General features: G+C 38.5%; 1 protein-coding gene across 1 annotated transcript in view; it reads left to right on the top strand.

The window, feature by feature from the left end:
• Window positions 1-14,396, top strand: part of TRPM3 (transient receptor potential cation channel subfamily M member 3) — a 301,300-nt gene that overhangs the window by 165,558 nt on the left and 121,346 nt on the right. Inside the window, exon 6 of the mRNA XM_035891054.1 lies at window positions 8,562-8,733. Coding sequence (XP_035746947.1) covers window positions 8,562-8,733 — 172 coding nt within the window. The remainder of the gene's footprint in view (window positions 1-8,561; window positions 8,734-14,396) is intronic.

A 14,396-nucleotide genomic window follows, 5' to 3' on the forward strand; every position in this document is an offset into this window, starting at 1 on the left:
AACAATTCCTCATAGAATTAATGTCTGCAGGAAAAAATCAATACATACACAGCTTTTCCATTATGGTTGATAGCAGTTTTGACATGGCAACAATAAAAATTCCTGCACTGCATGTTCTTTAAAAATAAATTATAAAGAAATGTCATTAAATGCTATTCTTGAAAATATATTGAAGTTTCATCCTCAGAAGACTATGAACCCTGAAAAGTGTCTAAGAAAACACTGACTGCAAAGCTTGAAGTCTGATTTATTTTGAAACAATAATGCATTGGTTAAATTCAGAATTGCAGACTGTCTTCCTTATAATATATTCTGTCCTATGCATTTTTATTACTGCAATTGTGAAGAGTCTTATAAATGTATTGGACAGGAGGCCAGACCTCAAAGAATCCTTACTTCAGTCACCTTCTGAAGGGCAGAGCTGATGTTTCTTTTACTCTTTCACATCATTCCTCTCTTTTAAACCTATACTGTCACTGAGAAATATTAAACCCCAATTTCAAATACATTAATAGTTTACTTGCACTGGTTATATGTTACCTGAAGCTTTTCTGAGCCCTTTTTTTTTCCTTACCTCTGATTCATTCCGAAGCAACCTGCCTGAGCACCAGTGCTAACTTTGAAAGGAGAAAAGAGATAGTCTTCATTCTGCATAATGAATGTTTTTCTTGTCTACATTACTCTCAACCCTTTTTCTCTGTATGTTCATCTATTAGCAATTTTGGGAGGGGAAGAAGATTCAATTATCAGTTAGGTCAGAAGGAATTACAATGAGTATGAAGAAATTGATCCAACTGGAATTCATTGCAATTCACTATTAAAGTATAGCCATTAAGGGGAATTGTATTAGCATGGGATTTTGTATTCTAATACCAGCAGTGCTTGTAGAATAGGGTTACCAATATATAGAAACAAGCAGCATGCAACTCTGCAGCAGTAATTCTGAGTCACTAACTTCTGAGATGCAGTGCAAAAGGTGGCTAGCAGAAATAGCTGATCACAAAGATGAGGTGTATGTTGTTAAAGAAGTGTAATGATGTACACATCAATTGCAAATAAGCAGTGTTTACTGACTATGCATGGAGTACTGGTAGCATTGCAAGAAGAAAGAAGGCAAGAAAGGACATCAAATTAGTCATGAATTTTGGGACATTATTGTTCCTCCATTAGTTATCTCCACCTGTTGGAAAGCTACCTACCTCTGTTCTCAGCTAGTCACCACCTGTTAAAGGGGCTCTGGAACCTTCTTTTACAGAAAGAGTTGAAGAAAGAAATTGGTTTCACAGCTATTCCAGCCAACTGGAACAGTCCCCCCTGATTTCTGATTTCTTTAAAAGACATTTTCCTCTAAATATCCTTCCAATTTAACAGAAAAACAAGAAGTTGTACGCTAGACTTTTTTTAAAAAAAAAGCTTTCTGGTAAATCAAAAAAGGTTAATACTTAGTCTCATCATCAGACAGAAAGTGAAAAAAGTTTAAAAAACAGTACATAAAACAAATTTGGATAAAGTCTTCCATTAATGCATCACTAAGGGTCATCACTAAGGAAAAAATTGGTTCCAAAATGTATCTGTGATAGATAAAATTGAAACTTTTCCTCCGAACCTCCTGGCCCCTAATATTTTCATAAAATGATTGATCAATGGCATGATGCAATGCTGAAGCATTTCTGGTTCTATCCATCTCTAATGCACATGTAATGATATTGCTTTATGCTTACCAGTATTGAATTTCATCCCCCATTTTATTGCCTAGCCAGGCCGCTTTGTAAAGACTTTCTTTAACTCTTCATAGTCCACTGAAATATCTGTAAGCCTTTCATGCTCTTATTAACCCCAAATCCTTAATAACTGTGTTGAGCAGAACATGACCCAGCTTGAGGTAGGCCACTTATGTCACTAAATCTTCTTAGTAACACTCAGTCTTTGCAAAAATTAACTTTTCCTTCTTACTGTTTTCCTTCCCTTCCCCTCAGCTTTCCCCAGTTACTAATCCCTCAAAGGACTTTCCCTCTTATCAATGTGTGTAGTTTCTTCAGAAGCATTTGGTGAGGAAGCTTTTTGAAAGTTTTTGAAAATCAAAGTGTACTTTATTGACTGGCTCATTAGAGATGAATGCTGTGAAATGAACCAAGAGGGGGAAATATAAATACTACCATAAGCATGTAAAATGAATCATCATTAAGCAAGAAACAAAAGCCACAAAGGATTATGTAGGGGGAAAAAAAGTCAACCAATAGTAAAAGGCCTGTCAAACTCCGGCATCAATGCGTCTTTATGCCTGTATGCACTATGTCTAGTTAAATTATGATCAGAACTGAAAAGTTGTCAAAACATACTCTTCCAGCATCAGATAGATGCAGAAAATTGTCTTAGTCATGGGATTTGGGAGGGGAGGGGAGGGGAGGGGAGGGAGTTATTGACATTGCACATGCGCCAGTGTGTGTTGCCTCCCTGTGTCTCATGGCAAGTCAGGCATGCTCAGCAGAGCTGTGCCGCTGCTAATGCTCCCGCCCTCGCCTGGTCTGTATGGACCTTGAAGTCATAGCTGAGGAGTTTTATCACATTTACCAGTTGATCTAAATCAGCCAGCTCTTGGGAATCCCAAGCGCTTTCCTCAGAGCCATAAAGAGAACCGGCCAAGTTAAGCAAAATACTACTGTTGCTTGCTATTTGTTATATTGTGATGCTTAAAGATCCCTAAAGAGACCTGTCTTACTCCAGTACTGTAAGAGTAATATAGCAGAAAATAGTGCCTCTCTTAACACACTTAGATTCTAATTTAAAAACAAAGCACACAAGGGAAAGGTAGGTAGTTACCTTATTTCCAGTTTTCTGATATTTGAGACTTAAATCAAAATATGCTTTTATTGTGCGACTCAGTGAAAGGACATTTCAATCATACTATGATATGCCATTGATCAGTCAAGATGTATATAACATCTTGTATATATAGTATATAACCTACTAACTTAAATAGGATGCATTTTTTTTAGTAATTAAAGTTATGAAAGAAAAAAAACCCAACTTTTTTGTACTGAACTAATTGAAACTAAAATTGAGCTTCTGTGCTACTTTGCTGAAATCACTACAAAACCCATAACACCCACTCTTCCATGCCTGCTATAAAAATTCTTCCATACATGAATCCAACAGGTTGACATAAGGAGAAATTCCTAAACTCTCTCCAAATTTCTTCGGTTTTATTTGTGTCCCTTAGAGTACTGTTATAACTGTGGATTATAGTGTGTTTCTCTCCTTAAATTACTTCATTGATCTTTCAGTTGCACTCAACAACTAGAGTATGGCAGAACTGAAGCTCAGTTTGGAAAAAGTAAAATACTTATTTTTAACAAAGGCTTTAGCCAGTGGAAAGGAAGCAGTTGGCTTTTATAATTTAGTGCAGCAGAATATACAACCCCAAATAAAAGCCTACTTGTAGACTTGTGGATAAACAGATAAAAGTGCTATGTAAAAGCAAAAAGTGTTATCAGAAAGAAAACTATTTTCTCACAGCAAATTTTTATCTATATAATAAATATATATTATACAAATACCTACTATATATAGCATATATATTATATGACAATATATATAATATTTGATATTAACCTCCTATATGTTATATATTATGTATTTTTAAAATATATATCAACCCCTTTCATGCAGTCTGTGTTCCAGAATAAATTACATTTTTTTTTACTTCCTAGAACTCAAATGTTGGAAGCATGATCATTGCCAGCTGTAGGTGTTCTTTATGGACTTCACAAATAACAGATACCTGTTCTTTTGTACTGCTCAGAATATTCAGGAAAAATATATTAAATAAAACTCTAGCAATGAGTATACTGCTACTTGAAACCTGCTCTCCTACATAGCTGAAATCATAAAAATAAGGAGCAAGTGTTTTCCCTTTCTATATAAAAGCTAAATTTATATTGGACTAAACATAAGTTGAATCAGAACATCCTTAGATAGTTCTTTTGTTAAAAAATAAAGCCTGGATTTCTCAGTCTGTTTCCAGATAATGCTTCTGATTTATTAAAGACTGCAGGTTCAGAGTAACCAATTTTTATATTAGTGCAATTGCTGAATTTTATAACTATAACTGGAGGCAAGAACATGTCATCAGCAAAGTTATCTCAAATGGATGCTCAAATGGTACTCACAGCAGAACTCTGCACCCTTGCTCTACTTGCTCAGCTGTATCTTCATCTTTTTTTTTGGTATTGGTTTGGATAGTGGAATAGGGAGGAAATTTGAAAGCTGGAAGGTTGTACGCACTTCGGAGGGCAGGGTCACAGTGGAGAAGTTAGAAGTCAGCCTGTCATGCTGCAGGTGCTAGCATGAACTTCTCAAAATCCCTGGGCAGTAACAGACTAGACAACTTCTTCAGGAAAGGTGGGGACCTTCTATGTTGTAGTGGGTGACGGGGTAATTATTAATAATTAACAACTGGATTACCTCATAACTCCATGCTGTTTCAGAAAGCTGAGTATTGGGCTGGATTTAGGAACTGGCTCATATAGGACCTTGGGAATCATTCATTTTTATAGCACTGGGCACAGGTGAGGCCAACGTTTAGTTATAACACAAGCCAAGGAAGTAACAGCAAGCAGGAGGTGCAGGAAATATAACCAATGGAGAAAGCTTAAAGCTTAGAGAACTGGAATTGTTTACTATATATTACAGCTGAACTAACTGAGAAAGGCTTATTTTCATCAACACATCAAGCCCTGCCCACTCCCATCTCCCTGATCCTTTGTTAATGCTTCATTATAAAGGCCTTCACTCTGCCAGTACCAAGTCCCCTTTGTTTCCAGAATACCACCTACCTCCGTGAGATTACCAAAGGTTATCTGAACCAGAAAAAGTGCGTGTTCAAGAATTAGTCTCGCCTTAGAATTAATGTCTCCTTACCGTTCATGTATATGAAAAAAAAAAAATCATATAGCTGTCAAGCTTGATGAGTATGTAGCCAGAACTCACCACTTTAAACCATGGTCTTTAAAACATACTCTGGTGAATCTTGTCAGAAAGACCAGCATTCATACTACCTACTCTGTATGTATGAACCCGACAATACATACATCAGACTGTCAAGGTGGGCTGGCTACATGTTTCGGTTTCGTTCTTTCATAGTAACCTGAGCAACGTTAGCTTGTAGCATGAGACTGCTTCCTTCTGTCTCTTGTTTTGTTTCTACAGTGTCAGGATTATGGTTCGCTTTAATTATTTTCTGCAGGTTTCAGAACAATGATAAATATTACAAATCTCAGGCAACTAATTAGTAAGTGTCTATTATTACTTCATTGTTGTTGGATTTGTTGTTAGCGATTTTGACTTGGTTTTGGTAGATATTTTGCAATTATCCTTCAGAAAGATGTTATTCTTTGAGAGTAATCTGAATTGCTGGGGGAAAAGATTACAAATAAGCATAAATAGTTAGTTCCCAAGTTTGTTTCACTGTAACTTTTATCTAGTGTCAAAGTATCAGAGCACCCTTGCAGGCCGGGTCAGGAAATAGTTACTCTAAGGAAAGGTGTAAGGAAAAGAGATTCAGCTCCCTCATTGCAAACTGCAAAGTGGGAAGCATGCCTGGGACGAAGCTGGCGACTGGCATATTTGTAGCAGATATGGAGAATTTGGACCGTGATGCTTCCAGTGTCCTCTAAATTAAACCAGGAACTACTCTACTCCCTGGTGTCCCCCAGAACAGCAAGGCTGCAAAGACTTAATGCGAACAACAGCTACTCCTTTTTGAGAAGCAAAGCACGTGTGTTTGCCTTTTTCCGCCACTGCTCCGAGCACACGAAGGTTGTTATAAATTCCCTCTCTTCGCCTAGACTGCTCAGGTGTGTTCGTTGGGTCGCATGAGCCACACATGCTCGTTGCCCGCGGTGAGTTACCCTGAGCAGTTTTTCAAGTGCCGCCCCTATGTTGAGTGTAAACAGAGTATAACAGTGCCTTTAATTCAAGCTTGCTGCCACCTCAGGGTGCAAAGGCGCTGCTGGGGTTAGCCCAGCTCATCGCCTATTGACAGAATCCCCTCGGCCCGTGCAGCACAAGTATGGCTTCACAGCATGGCTGCTGTCACATTCATGAGCCTATACTTTAGCATAGGGTTGTCTTCAGCATAAATTCTTCCTTTCAGCTCTGCAGAGGAAGATGCCAGGGGACATAATTCCCTCTTCTCGATGCAGAAAGAGGATGAGCAGACATTAAAGTCAAAGTTTTCCCAACCTTTTAACTTGCCTGTAAAATGTAAGGGATTAAAAAGAACAAAGGAGTGGGAACTGCAAGAGTGAGAAATTGAAAATCTGCTGAGTGTTGTGGAAAAGCAATTCACCTCAAGGAAACAGCCTCAAAGCATAGGATTTTCTTGCCTGCCTGAAGATTTTGCTTATCCTTTAATCAGGAATAGAGTCCGACAGTGTAGTTTGTGAAATTTATTATTAAAAAAAAAGGTATTTCAGCCATTGAACTGTGCATGCTGTGAACAGTCCAATTGAAAATAATTGTATTCTCATTCTCATATCTGTAAAATTTATTAATAATAAGATTCATCTTGTAGCTAAACAGCAGACACAGAGCCAGAGCAGAGCCTTCTAATCTGCCCTGCAGCAGCCTTTTCTAAGTCAATGCATGGAGCCGTTGGTGCTGCAGCTCATTAGAACTGCACATCAAGCTGTCACCATTGGAAATTTTTGAGCCGTGGCTCTCGGGGACAAGCCACAAGCTGTCAGTAGAATTGCATGCACAGCAGCTTGTAATCATACCATGAACAGGCAACTCAAGTCATTCCTCTTCTATCAGATCTTGCCCTCTAGATATTGAGAGACGGGGCAGGTGTCAGTTTAAAAAATCTGTAACTGTTTTAGTTTGATTTTATTTGATTCTTAGGTGAGTGAGAAAGAACCTTCTTTTTCTTTCTGACTGTGGCATGGGACGCATGGTTTCTGTGTCTGTAATGAATATGTTCCAGCAGCGTATTGATGTTTGTTAAGCTATATGCGCCTGTAGAATAAATATTTTATGAATGGGGCGCCAAAAGAAACAGTACTAAAGAAACTTGAGCCAAAGCTATCACCTGTTCTTACAGTGGAGGGCACTGACTTGCTGTTGGCCAGCTGCCCCCTCGGTCTTCTCAGATCTATTTCCTCCCCTTTGCAGGACGAACAGCTTATGAGAGTACCCTCTGTGATAGTTTAAAAGAGCAGAAGAAGTCTGTGGGTTTCCCCTTGCCATCCAAGAATTGACCAAAGTGCTGCAAGCATTCTCAAGTAAAAATAATAGAGAGTGGTATCTCTGGCCAAAGAATTACTAACACATATTACTTATAAAGAATTATGTCTCAATTAGAGAGCTCTTTAGAATAACAAAAAGGGAGAGAAGCTTAGGAAGAAATTAATATGTTAATATATTTCTGTCTGCAAGCATTTTTGTCAAAGCATGAGTGTACACTTTTGTGCATTAAAAAGCACAAGCTTTTGTTAGATTTGCAAAATGAACAATGCCAGAGCAATGTGAAGAAAATTCCTTGCAGAGGAAGTATAGCCCAGCTGAGTTTTGTAACAAGTCACTTCAGCATTTCTACAGTGAGGACTTCATTTTACAAATTTTCAGTTTTGTCTCTCCAAAAAGACAAGACATCCTAAACAGTATTTCCAGCAAATGGCTTTGAATGATCAGCCAATATCCCTCGACACAACACCAATTCTTTTGCCACATAAGCGCAGACTTACTTACATGACTGGAGACCCAGCAAAGTACCCGACAGCCCAGTGTGCCCCAGTGCTATTATTTGCTCTGTCTGGAGGCTGCAAGTGGGAAAAGTCTGCAACAATTCACACTGTTTCTCTGAGTAGGAAGGAAATGTAGCAAGCTCCCCATTGAATGGGAATTTTCCAAAGCTGTTGTGAACCCAAGCAACTGCCTTTGTACTATGCTAAGAGTGGGCCAACAGGTTTTTTTTCAAGGAAACCAAAAATGTGGTGTAATAACATGTGTACACCTCTCCAAGAGTGGTACTCACTTGTATTTCTGTGTCTGCAGAGGACCTCCTGAGCTAGTGGCTCTGAATGAGCTAGAACAGGGGGCATGGTGATGGGTGGGGTCTGTGAGGGAAGGATCAATGGTTTTGATCAGATGAGGTGAGGATTTACAGCAAAGCTATTGAAAGGCAGCAGCAGACAGGGTGTACAGAGTGTGTGTGTAGCTACAGAGACCTTTGGAGGACTGACCATTAGCTGGACTTAGCACTGAAACAGTGACCATTGATGCTACTGAAACAGATTACCATGGAAAACCCTTTAAGCAGTGTCTGTGTCTAAAAGGTCAGTGTTTACAAGAGGTGGCCACGCTGTTTTAAGTGCTAAGGTTATTTTCTACTCTACACGTAGAAGACAGCAGTGCTCAAGTGCAATTGACAATTCAAACAATTTAGATTTTTTTTCTTTTTCTTTTGTATCATCCTGTCTGCTCGTATCTTATAATTTATTTAGTTCAGAGGGTCTGTTCTGCTTAGCAATTTTTTTTTTTCCTCTGTCTCTAAAATGCAGGTTGTCCGACCATACCAGACGATGTCCAATCCCATGAGTAAGTTGACAGTGCTCAACAGTATGCATTCTCATTTTATTTTGGCTGATAATGGCACTACTGGTAAATATGGAGCAGAGGTGAAGCTTCGTAGACAGCTGGAAAAGCACATTTCACTTCAGAAGATAAATACAAGTGAGTAATGTTTTGCTTGTATTGTTTTATGATTGCAATTTTGTCAAAGATACTATGAGTTTAAATAGGCAATAAGGTCTATGTTTTGGGGAGTAGGGTCTACTGTCTAAAATGGTGAGCATGAGCTAATAAAAGCAAATAATGGTAAACAAACATAAAAGAAAATTGATTTTAGAGTACTGTGTGTAAGGGTACAGCACAAATAGCTGAATTTGTTTCTGATAAGTTTAAAACAATATTGTCAAGGTTCTTCAGGTTCAGTTCAGGTCTTTGGTACCCTCATCTCCTTAAAACTGTATACAGTTCTGGTCCCCTTCATTTTTTTAAAGAATACAGTAGAATTAGTAAAGGTAGAGAAAAGGGTGACAAAAAGTAAGGGAGAGCTTTTTATGATACTTTGCAGTATTGGAAGAAAGATGACTGACATGTGTAGAGGTATATTAAATCCTGCATGACTGCAGGAGAAATGACTGGACAACCCAAGCAGTCCCAGAGCCATTGACATTTAGAGACAGAGAAAGTATCCCACAGAAGCTTTATTATATGCGTGCACTATGTTTATGAGGTTTTCCTAGGCAGCTGTCATTAGCCACAGCCAGAGTCAGAATACGAGGTTAGACGGTCCTTTCACCTCATCTGCTCCAATCTTGACAATACATCCCACATCATGATCAGACTGAAGCCCCAGTTTTGCTCTCAAAGTTATAATTCTTTTTTCTTTTATAATCATGTACCACTTTCCTACATAACATGAAAAGTAAATTGTCACCTAAGTAAGCACTTCTGCTTCGATAAAATAAAAGATGATATCTCAATACTAGTAGTATTAGTTCTGTAGTGTACAGTTGCTTAATTTAGATGGGGAGTTAATGTCTTTCTAGATATTTGGGATTTGTTTATTTGTTTGTTTCTGTTTACAATCATTTAGTTTTTAGAAACTTAGTGCTATCAAAAGCAAAAAGGATCAGCTCTAGAAATTAAACCTAGGCTGTACATAGGGAAGAAATCTTCCTTCCTTAGCTGTGCTGAATTTTTCTTACTCTCACAAACAAACCTCAGTGTTGTACCTGCATAAGCTACCTTTATGAATGAAAAAAGAACTCATTTTTCAAAAGTGATCATATGCACAGCCTCTCTACTGATAACTCTCTGCAAACAGGCAATTTTGAGGCCAGGAACAGTGACAGTTTTTGTGATGGTGGCACTTGAAACTGGAATGAGACTAGGAAAAGCATTTACACTTTCAGACATCAGGTGATAATGAATTACAGGCAGGACCAATAGGGTGAACATAAATGAGCGTGTTGGTCATGCTTGATAAAGCTTTCTGTGTGATGAGTATAGTCTCTGCTTAAATTAAAATGGTGTGCTACTTACACCTTTCAACACCACTTCATGAACTGCACATACTACAGGCTTATTGTTTTTATGGTATCAGAGTATATATTGCTTTTTCTCAGAGAGCAGTGTGTTGGCATGCACAAACGTGTGTGCATGCCTATATGTTTCCTTAGCAGATGGAGATAGTATGGTCTAATCCTAGGTTGACCAGCAACAAAAATTCACATTTGAAAATGGCATATTTTATGTAGTCAAACTGTAGAAAACTGTGCCATAAATAATAATTATTTTGAGGACATCTATAAGAAAAATGTGATCTTTTGCAGTTTACAACACAGCATTGTGTTGAGGAAATCTTTGTGTTAAAAAAACAATCCCTATAGTGGGATTTAACTTAATTCAGGTTTGGACACGAAGTTTATCTGTTGAAAAGTGATTGATGGATGAACCTTCGAACTCCGGTGGTTCAAGACAAATGCTTGCCTGACCTCTTCAAACACCTGCAAGAAATGAAGGATTTCTCTTTTCTGGTTTCTCTCTGCAGCCTGCCCCACTCCCCCATGGCCTCCCATGAGTATATATCTTCCTTTTCTCTTCCCTTTTCTCTGTGACAGAGTCTCTCTATCATTTAACCTTTCCCTCCCAAATTTCTCACTCTTATAAACACAAAAACACTGGGGTCTCACAACACTTCTTCAAAACAGAAACGTGAGAGAACTGTTAATAAGGAAGGTTGCTGGTTAGGTTTGTATATCTTGGCCCAGTGACATCCAGAATGTTTCTGCCACGTTTTGCTTTCCTTTGTCTTAAAAGAAGGTGACTGAGTCCTGCCCAGCCTCCAGTTAACAGAAAAGTGACCATATGGATGAGAAAAGGACCACCTGCCCTGTTGGGTCAGCCAAACAGATGGCCACTTTCTGATGCCTTTCCTTACCCTCATTCCTAGCAGAGCAATGGAGGTCCTCAGCCCTGCACGTGCAGGGCCTGCAAAGGGATCCTGCTGCAAAGGGATCTTCATCAAAGGGGAGTGTGTGCAGCCATGCACGTGTGTCCTTACTTACCATTTTCCAATGGTAAGCAAGGGAAGGAGGGAAAAACACTGACAGCATCAGACTTTTGTTTGCTGGAGAGTCAGGAAAAGGTATGGTTTTTACTTAATTGCCAAACAAGAGAGCAGAGGGCTAGAAAACAGAACAGATTTAGGAACTAATAAACAGTTGATAACTTCTTATTTCACAGCCTGTCTCTGGACAATAGTGCTGAAAGCAGATTTGATTCTTATTTTTAAGCCTGCCTGACTTTTACATGCTAGGCTTGTCATTTCTTCTTATTTACTTTCCTTTGCTTCAACTGTATCTTTCTCTAGTGCAGTGATAGCTCTCCTGGATGTTTGGGATCACACACTATTTACAAATGGAAATTTCAAGGTTGTACTCACCTATTAGAGACACAGAAAATGGTATTCCCTTCAAATACATTAGGACAGTGGCAGTCTCTTTTATAAAAGTTAAGATTAAATCAGTTCATTAAGTATGCCAGATAATTCTGAAAGACTCAGCTGATCTTGTCCCTAATATGGCATCTCTCTCAGTCATTCTGCAGTGTCTAATTTCTTGGATAAGTGTACTATAAAATAATAATAGTAATAAAAATCTTGCCTTATGCCCCCTATAAACACTAGAGAAAAATTTCATTGAATACTCTGTTTCCACTCTACCTCTCTAGCTTTTACCCCTTCCATAGCTCTTATTTTGACCACAGAATATTCAGGAATTAAAAAATGCTTTCCAGGCAAGCAGCGGGTACAGTTGCATTTGTGGGTCAATCTGAGACTGTGAGTTCAGGACCAAGTCACTCAGTTGTGCATTTAGCTAGAGGTCAATCTGATGCTTCAGTGCTCAGGGCAGGTCTTTCTTATTTTCACAAGCAAAGAGTATTTTAACACAGTCCAGCAGCCATCTCTTGCTGTGAGCCACAAGTTGTCTCAAACTCATGAAGTTTTAAAGTGCATCATTTTGCAGTAAGAAACGTTGAAAGTAAGATGAATGTTTCAAGGTCAAAAGGAAATATTGAAGGTGGTCTCATCAGAAATGTTTCTGGTTTCCAATTCAAACAAATATTTGAGTCCTGAACTTTTTGCTGAAATTTAAAGGCAGGGAAGTCACCTTAAGATATGCTCTGGAAGGAAGGAAAAATATTTTTGTAACCATCTCTGCCATATTTGTACAGCATTGTATGAATAAATTGGCAGCTCATGTAAACATTTTTACATTGAAATGTGGACTTAAAACAATTTTAGTTTATCCTATTCCAAAAATATTGCATTAATGAGCAGAAAGTTTTCATGGCAAATGTACAGAGATTTTAAATGCACTAAAATGTCCCAGCTCAAAAGGTGTGATTTTTCAGATACAGTAAGTGGACTGGTATGATGCTATGCTTTTTTTCATTTCTTGGCATAAAGGGATGTATAGCACGTCAGGCTCATATAATTCACTGCTGCCTGTTTACTGATTTCTGATTCGCTGTTTCTGGAAGTGCTTACAATGCTGAACTCTGTCTCACTGCCTTGAATGCAAGAGGGTTCGCAGATATTCGTAGAATGATAGATTTCACATGGGCTGGAACAGACCTCTGAAGGTCCCCAGCCTTGAGGCTCCTCTGAAGGAGGACTACTGTCAATGGTACATAAGCTTGTCTGTAGCTTTGTTTAGCCAAGTCTGAAACCCTCCAATAATGGATATTCAACCATTTATATGGGCTCCAGCAAAGTTTTTGGAAACTTTCCCCACCCCACCATCAGTGTCTGATCTGGAGCCCCCAAACTGCTATTTGTGGCCATTTTGCCTTCATAGGGCCTGGCCCTAACAAGAAGGGTATGACTAACACCTTTTTAACACCACTGCAGATATCTGTAGGCAGGTATTAGATTACTACTTAGGCTTCTTTTCAAGCGCTGCTGTCTCACACTTTCCTCTTAAGACATACGCTCTAGGCCCCTATATACCTTAGTGGCTTTTCTCTGGATGCTTGCCAGTTTCTTCTCATCCTTCCTGAAGTGGACAATCCAAACCTGAATCCAGTGCTTCAGATGCAGCCCCACTAGTGATGAACAGAGTGGGGGTGGGATAAAAACTTAGACTTGACACACTTCTCTGATGTAGCACAAAAGCATGGTTTGCTTTATGTGCACTGAGAGCATGCTGCTGGATCACTTTTGGATTGGCATCCAGTGTAACCCCAGATCTGTGACATAAGGATTTAGTTACCTGATTGGAACAAAAGCTACAAGTTTTACTCTGAACAGTCAAGTAATTTACCTTTCTGGAATCCTTTTCCATGAATGAACACAGAAAAAAATGCAATTTCTGCAGGATTTTCTAGTTTGAACTTCATTTTCCCCAAAATCACACAAGTCCTTATTGTCTTTGAGCCCTGAAATAACTTGCAGTTTAAAAACAAGTGGTCTAATTGACTCTCTATCTTTATAAGGATAACTAGAAGTCACTAGGCATTTGTCCTCAGGAGGTAGTCTTCCATGATATTGTAGACCTAACATTTAATTATTATTTTTCTAAAATTCTTGTGCATCCCTCCAGCTCCTCTCATCCTTGATTAAAGTAATTCTAAATTCTTATGTTTCAACACTCAATTTTTTTCAGAAGAAATAGGGATCAACGTATCCTCTAAAATGTTAAGAATTTCTTTTCTTTAATGGAATCCCATACACAATACATTTCCTCCTCCCCCTGATGCCTGGGAAGTCTTCTGCATGTTGTAGATTTTTCATCCACTTTTTGCCCACTTTTTTCCCAAATACTTACACAACGGTGCAAAGAACTGTTGCAGAGAATTGTTGCAAAGAAACTGAAATAAAAGAGGTAGAACAATTTTCACCAGAAAACTGATACTGGCACTGGATTAGAAATCAACTAATATCTTATGATCCCGCAAGATATGAAAGACCAGCTAGTCTTTTTTTAGGGGGAAAATACTAGTGGCCGGTGCAGAAAGAGAACTTAATGTATTACCAAAGAGATGATGTAACTGATACACAGAAAAAGGAAAGAAATGAAGCATCTAATTACTAGAGATGACCTATTGCAAATCTCCAATTATGACATTCCTAGACACTAACAAAGCATTTCTGTGAAGTGTGCAAGAATGGCTCAGTCATTTGCTAAGATGCACATCATTACCACTTCTGCAGAACATTGCTGAGTAACACAATATGTACATCAGTCTTGCCTCCAACCAGAAACACAGAAGAAATCTGTCTAAAAAATGTGCATTGAAAGTTACAAGTCATAAAATATTAATTC

The sequence above is a fragment of the Egretta garzetta genome, unplaced genomic scaffold (genome assembly GCF_000687185.1).
Source record: "Egretta garzetta isolate BGI_Z169 unplaced genomic scaffold, ASM68718v1 scaffold173, whole genome shotgun sequence".
Classification (NCBI taxonomy): Eukaryota; Metazoa; Chordata; class Aves; order Pelecaniformes; family Ardeidae; genus Egretta; species Egretta garzetta.